The sequence below is a fragment of the Gopherus flavomarginatus genome, chromosome 1 (assembly GCF_025201925.1).
Source record: "Gopherus flavomarginatus isolate rGopFla2 chromosome 1, rGopFla2.mat.asm, whole genome shotgun sequence".
In the NCBI taxonomy this organism is placed as follows: domain Eukaryota; kingdom Metazoa; phylum Chordata; order Testudines; family Testudinidae; genus Gopherus; species Gopherus flavomarginatus.
The window spans coordinates 377,764,316-377,778,213 of NC_066617.1; the positions used below are offsets into that span (position 1 = coordinate 377,764,316).

At 46.8% G+C, this 13,898-nt stretch overlaps 1 protein-coding gene across 1 annotated transcript; it reads right to left on the reverse strand.

Moving 5' to 3' along the window:
- Nucleotides 1-11,538: 11,538 nt before the first annotated feature.
- LOC127044755 (olfactory receptor 52R1-like) lies at nt 11,539-12,483 on the reverse strand. Its single transcript, XM_050939828.1, has one exon. The coding sequence runs from the start codon at nt 12,481-12,483 to the stop codon at nt 11,539-11,541; it is 945 nt and encodes a 314-aa protein (XP_050795785.1).
- Nucleotides 12,484-13,898: the final 1,415 nt, after the last annotated feature.

Below are 13,898 nucleotides of genomic sequence, written 5' to 3' on the forward strand. Positions count from 1 at the left end.
CGGCAGAGGAGGCGGCGAACAGAGCGGCTAACAGGGGAGTTTCAGTGGGAGTGCTGTTGGAGGAGCAGGTTTTTGTGGTTTGTGGTGTTTGTGTGTGAGTGAGTGTGTGTGCAGGCTGCTAGGGGCTGTGTGCTGAGAGCGAGGCTGAGCCCTGAGTTGGGGGCGGGGCTTACCTGATTAGGGGTCCTATATAAGGAGCCAGGCACTCAGGCAGCGGCACAGGAGGCGGCGAACAGAGCGGCTAACAGGGGAGTTTCAGTGGGAGTGCTGTTGGAGGAGCAGGTTTTTGTGGTTTTTGTAGTTTGTAGTGTTTGTGTGTGAGTGAGTGTGTGTGCAGGCTGCTAGGGGCTGTGTGCTGAGAGCAAGGCTGAGCACTGAGTTGGGGGCGGGGCTTACCTGATTAGGGGTCCTATATAAGGAGCCAGGCACTCAGGCAGCGGCACAGGAGGCGGCGAACAGAGCGGCTAACAGGGGAGTTTCAGTGGGAGTTTCCAGGGGGAGGTTGCAGGGGAGACCAAGGCAGAGGAACCGGGAAGGCAGACCAGGGAAGAGGCAGCCCTGCGCTGGTTGGTGGCCTGCGGTGCGGTGTGAGGCGTGGATTGCCAGGCACAGAGTTGCAGCGCTACGATGGAGGCAGAGGCAGCAGGTGCAGACACACTGAGGATGACTGGGTGCGGCAGCTGCGGCATGTACATGGTCCTAGAGGGAGCACCTGAAAGGAGTTTCATCTGCATGAAGTGTCGTCTGATAGAGCTGCTGGAGGAAAAGGTAAGGGGACTGGAGATGCAAGTGGAAACTCTGGCTGAGTTTAGAAGGGGATTTGAGCAGATGATGGAACACAGACATGATGAGGCACAGGGGACAAGCTCAGGCGAGCGGATAGAAGCAGGACCTAAGGACTCTGAGGAGGGACTGCTGGGTGAGGAAAGTGGACGGTGGAAGCATGTCACTAGGAGAACCAGACAGAGGATAAGACGGGCCAGCGATGGACAAATAGAACTCAGGAATAGGTTTGCTGAGTTGGGAAATGAAGATGGAACACAGCGGGCTGCTGAAGGAGTAACGGCAAGGAAGAAGAGGCAAGCAGCTAGTCCTGCAGATGGAGGGGAGCAGTCAGTGGAGGCAACATCAAGTACGAGCCCTAGGAGGATTGTGAGGGCGAATACAAATCAGGAGGAATCACAGCCAGCTGCTGTGGGGGATAGACCGGAGAATCGCATTGTCACCAGGAAAAGGCAAGTCTACGTGATTGGAGACTCTCTACTGAGAAGAGTAGACAGGCCTGTAACTAGACCTGATCGGGAGAAGAGAAGAGTGTGCTGTCTGCCGGGGGCTAAGATACAGGATGTGGACTTGAGCCTGAATACGATCTTAGCGGGAGCGGGAAAAAATCCGTTGATTATCCTTCATGTGGGAACGAACGACACAGCTAGTTACTCACTGGACTGTATCAAGGAGGACTATGTCAGACTGGGGAAGAGGCTTAAAGACATCGAGGCTCAGGTGATCTTCAGTGGGATTCTGCCGGTTCCTAGAGCGGGGCGACGAAGGAGTGACAAGATTATGGCGATCAACAGATGGCTCAGGGAGTGGTGTTATAAGGAGGGCTTTGGGATGTACGGTCCCTGGGACGCATTTACGGATAGACGACTGTTTGCTCAGGATGGACTTCATCTCAGCAAGGAGGGAAATAGAATTCTAGGATGGAGGCTCGCCGACCTCATCAAGAGGGCTTTAAACTAGAAAGTTGGGGGAGATGGTTGGGAAATGTTCGGGAGATCTCCACGCCAGAACATAACCTGGAGAGGGAAGTAAACAAAGTGAGCGGGGATACCCTTGCGGCCCCAAGATTTGATCCAAGGAGGAATAGTGGAGTAGAAACCAGAGTAACGGGTGATGCTGGTGGTAGAAAGTTTGTGCACGACGGGGGAAAGAATGTCACTGACGCCAAACGCCGAAAATTAAAAGGTTTGTACACTAATGCGAGGAGCCTAGGTAACAAGATGGAGGAACTGGAGTTACTCGTGCAGGAAGTGAAGCCAGATATTATAGGGATTACCGAAACCTGGTGGAATAGTACTCATGACTGGAGCATGGGTATTGAAGGCTATGTGCTGTTCAGAAAAGACAGGAAGAAAGGCAAAGGTGGGGGAGTAGCCTTGTACATCAATGATGAAATTAAATGTAGCGAAATAAGATGCGATGGAATGGATAAGACAGAGTCCATCTGGGCAAAAATCACGCTGGGTAAAAAAGCAACTAGAGCTTCCCCTGAGATAGTGCTTGGGGTGTGCTACAGACCGCCGGGATCGGATTGGGATATGGATAGAGACCTCTTTAATGTTTTTAATGAAGTAAACACAAAGGGGAAATGTGTGATTATGGGGGACTTCAACTTCCCGGATATAGACTGGAGGACGAGTACTTGCACGAATAATAGGGGTCAGATCTTTCTGGATGTGATAGCGGATGGATTTCTTCATCAAGTAGTTGAAGCACCTACGAGAGGGGATGCCATTTTAGACTTGGTGTTGGTGAGCAGTGAGGACCTCGTAGAAGAAATGGTGGTAGGGGACAACCTTGGTTCGAGTGATCATGAGCTGATTCAGTTCAAACTAGATGGAAGGATAAACAAATGTAGATCTGCAATTAGGGTTTTTGACTTCTCAAGGGCTAATTTTAAAGAGTTAAGGAAATTATTTAGGGAAGTGGACTGGACGGAGGAATTAGTGGATTTAAATGTGGAGGAGGCCTGGAATTACTTTAAGTCACAGCTGCGGAGACTGTCGGAAGCCTGCATCCCGAGAAAGGGGAAAAGAACCATGGGCAGGAGTTGTAGGCCAAACTGAATGAGCAAGCAACTCAGAGAGGGGATTAGACAAAAGAAGAAAGCTTACAGGGAGTGGAAGGAAGGCAGGATCAGTAAAGAAAGCTACCTTGCTAAGGTCAGAACATGTAGGGATAAAGTGAGGAAGGCTAAAAGCCACATTGAACTGGAACTTGCAAAGGGAATCAAAACCAATAGTAAAAGGTTCTACAGCCACATAAATAAGAAGAAAACAAAGAAAGAAGAAGTGGGGCCGCTATACACTGAGGATGGAATGGAGGTTAAGGATAACCTAGGCATGGCCCAACATCTAAACAAGTACTTTGCCTCAGTTTTTAATAAGACTAGTGAGGAACCTTGCGATGATGGAGGGATGATAAACGGGAATGTGGATATGGAAGTGGATATTACTGCAACTGAGGTAGAGGCCTTACTTGAACAGCTCGATGGGACGAAGTCGGAGGGCCCGGACAATCTCCACCCGAGGATATTAAAGGAACTGGCGCGTGAAATTGCGAGCCCGTTAGCGAGAATTTTTAAGCAATCGATAAACTCAGGGGTTGTGCCGTATGACTGGAGGATTGCTAATGTAGTTCCTATTTTTAAGAAAGGGAATAAGAGTGATCTGGGTAATTATAGGCCTGTTAGCTTGACGTCTGTAGTATGTAAGGTCTTGGAAAAAATTTTAAGGGAGAAAGTAGTTAAGGACATTGAGGTCAATGGTAATTGTGACGAATTGCAACACGGATTTACTAAAGGTAGATCGTGCCAAACCAATCTGATCTCCTTCTTTGAGAAGGTGACGGATTACTTAGATAAAGGAAATGCGGTAGATATAATTTACCTAGATTTCAGTAAGGCGTTCGACACGGTTCCGCACACGGAGCTGTTAGTTAAATTGGAAAAGCTGGGAGTGAATATGAAAGTTGTAAGGTGGATAAGGAACTGGTTAAAGGGGAGACTCCAGAGGGTCGTATTGAAAGGTGAACTGTCGGACTGGAAGGAGGTCACCAGTGGAGTCCCTCAAGGATCGGTTTTGGGACCGATCTTATTTAACCTTTTTATTACTGACCTTGGCACAAAGAGCGGGAATGTGCTAATAAAGTTTGCGGATGACACGAAGCTAGGGGGTATTGCTAACACGGAGAAGGACAGGGATGCTATTCAGGAAGATCTGAACCACCTTGTAAACTGGAGTAATAGAAATAGGATGAAATACAATAGTGAAAAGTGCAAGGTCATGCATTTAGGAATTAATAATAAGAATTTTGGATATACGTTGGGGGCGCATCAGTTTGAAGCGACGGAGGAAGAGAAGGACCTTGGGGTACTGGTTGATAGCAGGATGACTATGAGTCGCCAATGTGATACGGCTGTTAAAAAAGCAAATGCGATTTTGGGATGCATCAGGCGGGGTATTTCCTGCAAGGATAAGGATGTGTTAGTACCGTTGTATACGGCGTTGGTGAGACCCCATCTGGAATACTGTGTGCAGTTCTGGTGTCCCATGTTCAAGAAGGATGAATTCAAACTGGAACAGGTTCAGAGACGGGCTACGAGGATGATCCGAGGAATGGAAAAACTGCCTTATGAAAGGAGACTCAAAGAGCTTGGCTTGTTTAGCCTGGCCAAAAGAAGGCTGAGGGGGGATATGCTCGCCCTATATAAATATATCAAGGGGGTTAACGTTAGGGAGGGAGAGGAATTATTTAAGTTTAGTACTAATGTAGCCACGAGGACGAATGGGTATAAACTGGATATTAGGAAGTTTAGACTTGAAATTAGACGAAGGTTTCTAACCATTAGGGGAGTGAAGTTCTGGAATAGCCTTCCGAGGGAAGTAGTAGGGGCAAAAGACTTTCCTGGCTTTAAGACAAAGCTTGATAAGTATATGGAGGGGATGTTATGATAGGATCGTTAATTTGGGCAATTGATCTTGAATTACCACCAGACAGGTCTGCTCAATGGTCTGCGGGGAGATGTTGCATGCGATGGGTACTGAGTTGCTGCGGAGAATTCCTTCTTGGGTGCTAGCTGGTGACTCTTGCCCACATGCTCAGGGTTTAGCTGATCGCCATATTTGGGGTCGGGAAGGAATTTTCCTCCAGGGCGGATTGGCAGGTGCCCTGGAGGTTTTTCGCCTTCCCCTGCAGCGTGGGACACGGGTCGCTTGCTGGTGGTGTCTCTGCAGCTTGAGGTCTTCAAACCATTTTTGAGGATTTCAATAACTCGGTCCTGGGATAGGGGTTGTTATAAAATTGGATGGGTGGGGTTCTGTGGCCTGCCTTGTGCAGGAGGTCAGACTAGATGATCAGATTGGTCCCTTCTGACCTATGAGTCTATGAGTCTATGATAACAAAGGTTATAACCTACTCAATATTTTCATCCTATTGGTATGTATCATTTTTGTATCTGAAACTAGAAATATGAAGTATAACTCTGAGGTCCTATTATTCTCTTGCAAATTGTGGGCCACTAATGTTGGTTTAGAGTCTTGATGGCTTCCATTGACCCAGACAGCTGGTTGTAAATGGTTTATTTATCTGCAAACCTTCCTGTGTAAGTGTGGGCCAACCCAGGAAAAATGTAGACTAGGGGGTCTTACAGTGACATGTGACCATGTCACATGATACTCGAATCAGTCTGAATCCTTTTACTTTTTCATTGATGATGCGAGGGTGGGGACGAGCACAGACAAAAGTTTCCCACCTTGTGCCAAAGCTATAAAAGGGGGTGGAGCAGGACAAAGGAGGCGCCAGTCATGAGAAAACACCTGGTTACCACTGGAGATGTCTGCTGGATCTAACAAAGACTGTACCAGGGGAAAGGAATAGTCCCAAGAGTAGGAAGGAGGCTGGCCTGTGAAGGAAACTTACTGGAACATCTTTGAGGGCGAGATATTTCCTCTAATCAGTTTCTTAATGTATTAGATTTAGATTTGCCTGTTTTTGCTTTATTTTGCTTTTTTGACTTACTTTCTTCTGTCTCTTATTACTTGAAACCACTTAAATACTACCTTTTACTTAATAAAATCACTTTTGTATATTAATAAACCCAGAGTAAGTGATTAATACCTGGGGGAACAAACAGCTGTGCATATCTCTCTATCGGTGTTACAGAGGGTGGTCAATTTATGAATTTATCCTGTATAAGCATTATACAGATTGAAACAGATTTATTCAGGGTTTGGATCCCATTGGAAGCTGGGTGTCTGTGTGCTGGAAACAGGTAACTTGTTGAGCTGTTCCCAGTTAAGTCTGCAGCTTTGAGGATGTGGCCCAGGCCCTGAGTCTGTGTTGCAGCAGGCTGGCATGTCTGGCTCAACAAGACAGGTTTCTGCAAATCCCAAGCTGCCAGGGAAGACTGGCTCAGAGGTAATTTCAGCACATCAGGTGACAGTTTCAGGGGGATCTCTGTGACCGATCTTGTCACATATATATTAACATTTTAATCCTGAATGGTGTCCCCTATGTGACTTCCCACAAGATGTCAAGACAGTCAGCTGCAGCGGCACAGGAGGCGGCGAACAGAGCGGCTAACAGGGGAGTTTCAGTGGGAGTTCCCAGGGGGAGGTTGCAGGGGAGACCAAGGCAGAGGAACCGGGAAGGCAGACCAGGGAAGAGGCAGCCCTGCGCTGGTCGGTGGCCTGCGGTGCGGTGTGAGCTGTGGATTGCCAGGCACAGAGTTGCAGCGCTACGATGGAGGCAGAGGCAGCAGGTGCAGACACACTGAGGATGACTGGGTGCGGCAGCTGCGGCATGTACATGGTCCTAGAGGGAGCACCTGAAAGGAGTTTCATCTGCATGAAGTGTCGTCTGATAGAGCTGCTGGAGGAAAAGGTAAGGGGACTGGAGATGCAAGTGGAAACTCTGGCTGAATTTAGAAGGGGATTTGAGCAGATGATGGAACACAGACATGATGAGGCACAGGGGACAAGCTCAGGCGAGCGGACAAAAGCAGGACCTAAGGACTCTGAGGAGGGACTGCTGGGTGAGTAAAGTGGACGGTGGAAGCATGTCACTAGGAGAACCAGACAGAGGATAAGACGGGCCAGCGATGGACAAATAGAACTCAGGAATAGGTTTGCTGCGTTGGGAAATGAAGATGGAACACAGCGGGCTGCTGAAGGAGTAACGGCAAGGAAGAAGAGGCAAGCAGCTAGTCCTGCAGATGGAGGGGAGCAGTCAGTGGAGGCAACATCAAGTACGAGCCCTAGGAGGATTGTGAGGTCGAATACAAATCAGGAGGAATCACGGCCAGCTGCTGTGGGGGATAGACCGGAGAATCGCATTGTCACCAGGAAAAGGCAAGTCTACGTGATTGGAGACTCTCTACTGAGAAGAGTAGACAGGCCTGTAACTAGACCGGATCGGGAGAACAGAAGAGTGTGCTGTCTGCCGGGGGCTAAGATACAGGATGTGGACTTGAGCCTGAATACGATCTTAGCGGGAGCGGGAAAAAATCCGTTGATTATCCTTCATGTGGGAACGAACGATACAGCTAGTTACTCACTGGACTGTATCAAGGAGGACTATTTCAGACTGGGGAAGAGGCTTAAAGACATCGAGGCTCAGGTGATCTTCAGTGGGATTCTGCCGGTTCCTAGAGCGGGGCGACGAAGGAGGGACAAGATTATGGCGATCAACAGATGGCTCAGGGAGTGGTGTTATAAGGAGGGCTTTGGGATGTACGGTCCCTGAGACGCATTTACGGATAGACGACTGTTTGCTCAGGATGGACTTCATCTCAGCAAGGAGGGAAATAGAATTCTAGGATGGAGGCTCGCCGACCTCATCAAGAGGGCTTTAAACTAGAAAGTTGGGGGAGATGGTTGGGAAATGTTCGGGAGATCTCCACGCCAGAACATAACCTGGAGAGGGAAGTAAACAAAGTGAGCGGGGATACCCTTGCGGCCCCAAGATTTGATCCAAGGAGGAACAGTGGAGTAGAAACCAGAGTAACGGGTGATGCTGGTGGCAGACAGTTTGTGCACGACGGGGGAAAGAATGTCACTGACGCCAAACGCCGAAAATTAAAAGGTTTGTACACTAATGCGAGGAGCCTAGGTAACAAGATGGAGGAACTGGAGTTACTCGTGCAGGAAGTGAAGCCGGATATTATAGGGATTACCGAAACCTGGTGGAATAGTACTCATGACTGGAGCACGGGTATTGAAGGCTATGTGCTGTTCAGAAAAGACAGGAAGAAATGGCAAAGGTGGGGGAGTAGCCTTGTACATCAATGATGAAATTAAATGTAGTGAAATAAGATGCGATGGAATGGATAAGACGGAGTCCGTCTGGGCAAAAATCACGCTGGGTAAAAAAGCAACTAGAGCTTCCCCTGAGATAGTGCTTGGGGTGTGCTACAGACCGCCGGGATCGGATTGGGATATGGATAGAGACCTCTTTAATGTCTTTAATGAAGTAAACACAAAGGGGAAATGTGTGATTATGGGGGACTTCAACTTCCCGGATATAGACTGGAGGACGAGTACTTGCACGAATAATAGGGGTCAGATTTTTCTGGATGTGATAGCGGATGGATTTCTTCATCAAGTAGTTGAAGCACCTACGAGAGGGGATGCCATTTTAGACTTGCTGTTGGTGAGCAGTGAGGACCTCGTAGAAGAAATGGTGGTAGGGGGCAACCTTGGTTCGAGTGATCATGAGCTGATTCAGTTCAAACTAGATGGAAGGATAAACAAATGTAGATCTGCGATTAGGGTTTTTGACTTCTCGAGGGCTAATTTTAAAAAAGTTAAGGAAATTAGTTAGGGAAGTGGACTGGACGGAGGAATTAGTGGATTTAAATGTGGAGGAGGCCTGGAATTACTTTAAGTCACAGCTGCGGAGACTGTCGGAAGCCTGCATCCCGAGAAAGGGGAAAAGAATCATGGGCAGGAGTTGCAGGCCAAACTGGATGAGCAAGCAACTCAGAGAGGGGATTAGACAAAAGCAGAAAGCTTACAGGGAGTGGAAGGAAGGCAGGATCAGTAAAGAAAGCTACCTTGCTGAGGTCAGAACATGTAGGGATAAAGTGAGGAAGGCTAAAAGCCGCATTGAACTGGAACTTGCAAAGGGAATCAAAACCAATAGTAAAAGGTTCTACAGCCACATAAATAAGAAGAAAACAAAGAAAGAAGAAGTGGGGCCGCTATACACTGAGGATGGAATGGAGGTTAAGGATAACCTAGGCATGGCCCAACATCTAAACAAGTACTTTGCCTCGGTTTTTAATAAGACTAGTGAGGAACCTTGCGATGATGGAGGGATGATAAACGGGAATGTGGATATGGAAGTGGATATTACTGCAACTGAGGTAGAGGCCGTACTTGAACAGCTCGATGGGTCGAAGTCGGAGGGCCCGGACAATCTTCACCCGAGGATATTAAAGGAACTGGCGCGTGAAATTGCGAGCCCGTTAGCGAGAATTTTTAAGCAATCGATAATCTCGGGTGTTGTGCCATATGACTGGAGGATTGCTAATGTAGTTCCTATTTTTAAGAAAGGGAAAAAGAGTGATCCGGGTAATTATAGGCCTGTTAGCTTGACGTCTGTAGTATGTAAGGTCTTGGAAAAAATTTTAAGAGAGAAAGTAGTTAAGGACATAGAGGTCAATGGTAATTGTGACGAATTGCAACACGGATTTACTAAAGGTAGATCGTGCCAAACCAATCTGATCTCCTTCTTTGAGAAGGTGACGGATTACTTAGATAAAGGAAATGCGGTAGATATAATTTACCTAGATTTCAGTAAGGCGTTCGACACGGTCCCGCACGGGGAGCTGTTAGTTAAATTGGATAAGCTGGGAGTGAATATGAAAGTTGTAAGGTGGATAAGGAACTGGTTAAAGGGGAGACTCCAGAGGGTCGTATTGAAAGGTGAACTGTCGGACTGGAAGGAGGTCACCAGTGGAGTCCCTCAAGGATCGGTTTTGGGACCGATCTTATTTAACCTTTTTATTACTGACCTTGGCACAAAGAGCGGGAATGTGCTAATAAAGTTTGCGGATGACACGAAGCTGGGGGGTATTGCTAACACGGAGAAGGACAGGGATACTATTCAAGAAGATCTGAACCACCTTGTAAACTGGAGTAATAGAAATAGGATGAAATACAATAGTGAAAAGTGCAAGGTCATGCATTTAGGAATTAATAATAAGAATTTTGGATATACGTTGGGGGCGCATCAGTTGGAAGCGACGGAGGAAGAGAAGGACCTTGGGGTACTGGTTGATAGCAGGATGACTATGAGTCGCCAATGTGATACGGCTGTTAAAAAAGCAAATGCGATTTTGGGATGCATCAGGCGGGGTATTTCCTGCAAGGATAAGGAGGTGTTAATACCATTGTATATGGCGTTGGTGAGACCTCATCTGGAATACTGTGTGCAGTTCTGGTGTCCCATGTTCAAGAAGGATGAATTCAAACTGGAACAGGTTCAGAGACGGGCTACGAGGATGATCCGAGGAATGGAAAAACTGCCTTATGAAAGGAGACTCAAAGAGCTTGGCTTGTTTAGCCTGGCCAAAAGAAGGCTGAGGGGGGATATGCTCGCCCTATATAAATATATCAAGGGGGTTAACGTTAGGGAGGGAGAGGAATTATTTAAGTTTAGTACTAATGTAGCCACGAGGACGAATGGGTATAAACTGGATATTAGGAAGTTTAGACTTGAAATTAGACGAAGGTTTCTGACCATTAGGGGAGTGAAGTTCTGGAATAGCCTTCCGAGGGAAGTAGTAGGGGCAAAAGACTTTCCTGGCTTTAAGACAAAGCTTGATAAGTATATGGAGGGGATGTTATGATAGGATCATTAATTTGGGCAATTGATCTTGAATTACCACCAGACAGGTCTGCTCAATGGTCTGCGGGGAGATGTTGCATGCGATGGGTACTGAGTTGCTGCGGAGAACTCCTTCTTGGGTGCTGGCTGGTGACTCTTGCCCACATGCTCAGGGTTTAGCTGATCGCCATATTTGGGGTCGGGAAGGAATTTTCCTCCAGGGTGGATTGGCAGGTGCCCTGGAGGTTTTTCGCCTTCCCCTGCAGCGTGGGGCACGGGTCGCTTGCTGGTGGTGTCTCTGCAGCTTGAGGTCTTCAAACCATTTTTGAGGACTTCAATAAGTCGTCCTGGGATAGGGGTGTATAAAATTGGATGGGTGGGGTTCTGTGGCCTGCCTTGTGCAGGAGGTCAAACTAGATGATCAGATTGGTCCCTTCTGACCTATGAGTCTATGAGTCTATGATAATAACTGTTTGTATTAGAGCTGAGTGGCTCTACATTTGTACTGACACAAAACTAGACGGCAAAAGTGTCAACACCTACAAAATCTGAAATGGCTTCCATACATCTGGGAGTGGGGAGAATGGAGGTGAAAAGGACACAGTGAGTGACAAGAGGAGGGGAAGAGACACGGGCAACTGAAGTGGGGCCTTTGTGGGGAAGAGGCACAGCAGAGAAGGAGCCTTGGTGGAAGAGCCAGGGCAAGGGGGGGGTTGCAGAGGTCCAACTTCCATCAATTAAAAAGGGGCAAACCAGTGAATTATACATGGGTTGATTCCTCAGATTGCCATGCTGGCATAGCACAATAAGTTCATAAAAGGGTTTAACGTTTCTCTCACTGTCCAGGAATTGATTCAGGAAAGAGGGCCCAGCACCATGTTACCAGCCATCTCTGCACAAAGCCTAAGTACCAAGATAAAAAATTTAGATCCTTTTACAAGTAAAGAACTTGAGTAGTCTGTCCCGGATCTGTTTTTGCCTCACCCCATAGATGATGGGGTGAAGCAAGGGGGGCACCAGAAGGTGCACATTGGCAATGAGAACAAGGACATGCAGGGGCACTTTGTGATCAAACCGACGTGTGGAGGAGAAGAATGCTGGAAGGTAGAAAGATAATATGCAACAAAGGTGGGAACTGCAGGTCCCAAAGGTTTTCAGCCGGGCGTCCTTTGTGGGGAGGCTGAAGATGGTCCTGAGGATTTGGATATAGGACACGGTGATAAAAGGCACATCCAGACCAATCACAGAGAATACCACAAAGAAACCATAGTAGCTACTGACGTGGGTATCGGTGCAGGCCAGCTTCGCTACAGCAAACTGATCACAGTAGGACTGGGGGATGATGTTGGTTCTGCAATATGACCACCACCTCACTAGGAACGGATAGGGCAATGCAAGTATGCTGCTGCGCAACAGCACAGCCAGGCCACTCTTGGCCACAACAGAATTTGTGAGGGTGGTGGAATGTCCCAGGGGATCACAGATGGCTACGTAGCAATCCAAAGCCATGGCCACAAATATCCCAGACTCCATCGCTGAGAAGCAGTGAATGAAGTACATCTGGGTGAGGCAGGCACTGAAATTGATCTCCCTGGAATTGAACCAGAAAATGCTCAGCATTTTGGGCACAGTGGCCGTGGACAGGACCAGGTCGGTGATGGCCAGCATACAGAGGAAATAGTACATGGGAGCACGGAGGCTCCGCTCCCTCTTTATGATGAACAGGATAGTGAAGTTCCCCAAGATGGCTATGGCGTACATGGTGCAGAAGGGGATGGAGATCCAGACATGGGCTGCCACCAGGCCAGGAATGCCCAGCAGGATGAAGGTGGAGGGTTTGGTGATGTCGGTTGTGTTGGAATCAGACATGGAGTAGGTGTCCAACTCTGAGGCACAACGGTGTTGCCTGTATGTACCGTATGTTCCCCTGACTTCCTGTACGTGCCCAGAGTCTAGGGTGATGGTCACAGTTCAAATGCCTGGATGGAGAGACAATGTTAATATAAGACTCTACGTGCACTACTGGAGGCTGTTCTAGTGGGTGAAGCAGACTGGCTGCTCTTCACACACTGAGAAATGACATTTTCATAATTCAGGGAAATTAATTATGAACAACTGTCCCTTCTAATGCCAATTCCATATTTTATAATACTCCGTGCATCAGTAATTCCTACATGTCGGGGTGGAGGAACCTTAAAAGGCAGCAGTGGGAAACACAAGTGTGGATACTGGTTCATTGTTCCTTAATGAAATGAAACCCCGGCTAGATAAGTCACGTTGTAGGGAGTTACACGTTTATCTGATTTCTCAAAATCTGAAAGTGGAAACAAATCCAAACCTTTTAAAGACATGTGCCGGGATAAACATCCTATCTAGAACATACCTCTTGGAAAAGACCTGGGCATGATAGATAGCAACTCAACTGAAACACCTTCTCAGTCACAGCAGGGGGAAATGAAACACAATCTTTGCATTCCGAAGGAATGGGATAGAGAATAAACTCCTCTGGATATGTTCTGCTCTGGTCACCTGGTCACCTATATATAAATGATATAACAAATCTAATGGGTATTTCCAAGACAGGCATAGGAATGGAGAACAGACTGAAAAGTCGAGGACTGTTTAGTTTAGAGAAGAGACAAACAAGGAGGCATATGGTGGAGGGGTGGGAAATAGGTAAGAAACTGATTCCATTCAAATTGACAAACAGAGAAGAGTTCCCAACTATACTATCTATAGACACTAAGTGCTTCAAAATCTCTAGTTTCCAAAAGCTGAGGAAAATTATCAGCAAAACTTATTGGGATGAAAAATTGAGACAAAAAATTCAAATAAAAATTGGGAGATTATTAGATAGCGAAAAATTGCAATTCCACAGTCAAGAAGGGTAAAAACCCGGTTCAGCTGCAAAGTGAAAGTTGGAATTCGGGGTGAGGGGAAACTATATAACAAATGTGAACAAGGGGAGATAAATATCCTGCAATATAAATGGGCATTTATGAAAATCAAAAAGTTACTTTAAAGACATCAGTTAAATATCCATGGTTGGCAAAGCTAAGGCTCACGAAAAATGTGGTTATTAAGTATATTAAGAAGAAAAGGAATCTTAGAAAAGTTTTAGGTCAATTCCTGTGTTTTAAAAGTAAACTATTAAAAAATGAAGGCAAAGATTTGAAAAGTTTAGGAAACAATAGAAAATCTGCTGTGGGATTAGTTCAAGAAAAATAATCTAAGAATATAAATAATGGCAGTCAATAACAAGGTTTATGCAAAACCGGTCCTGT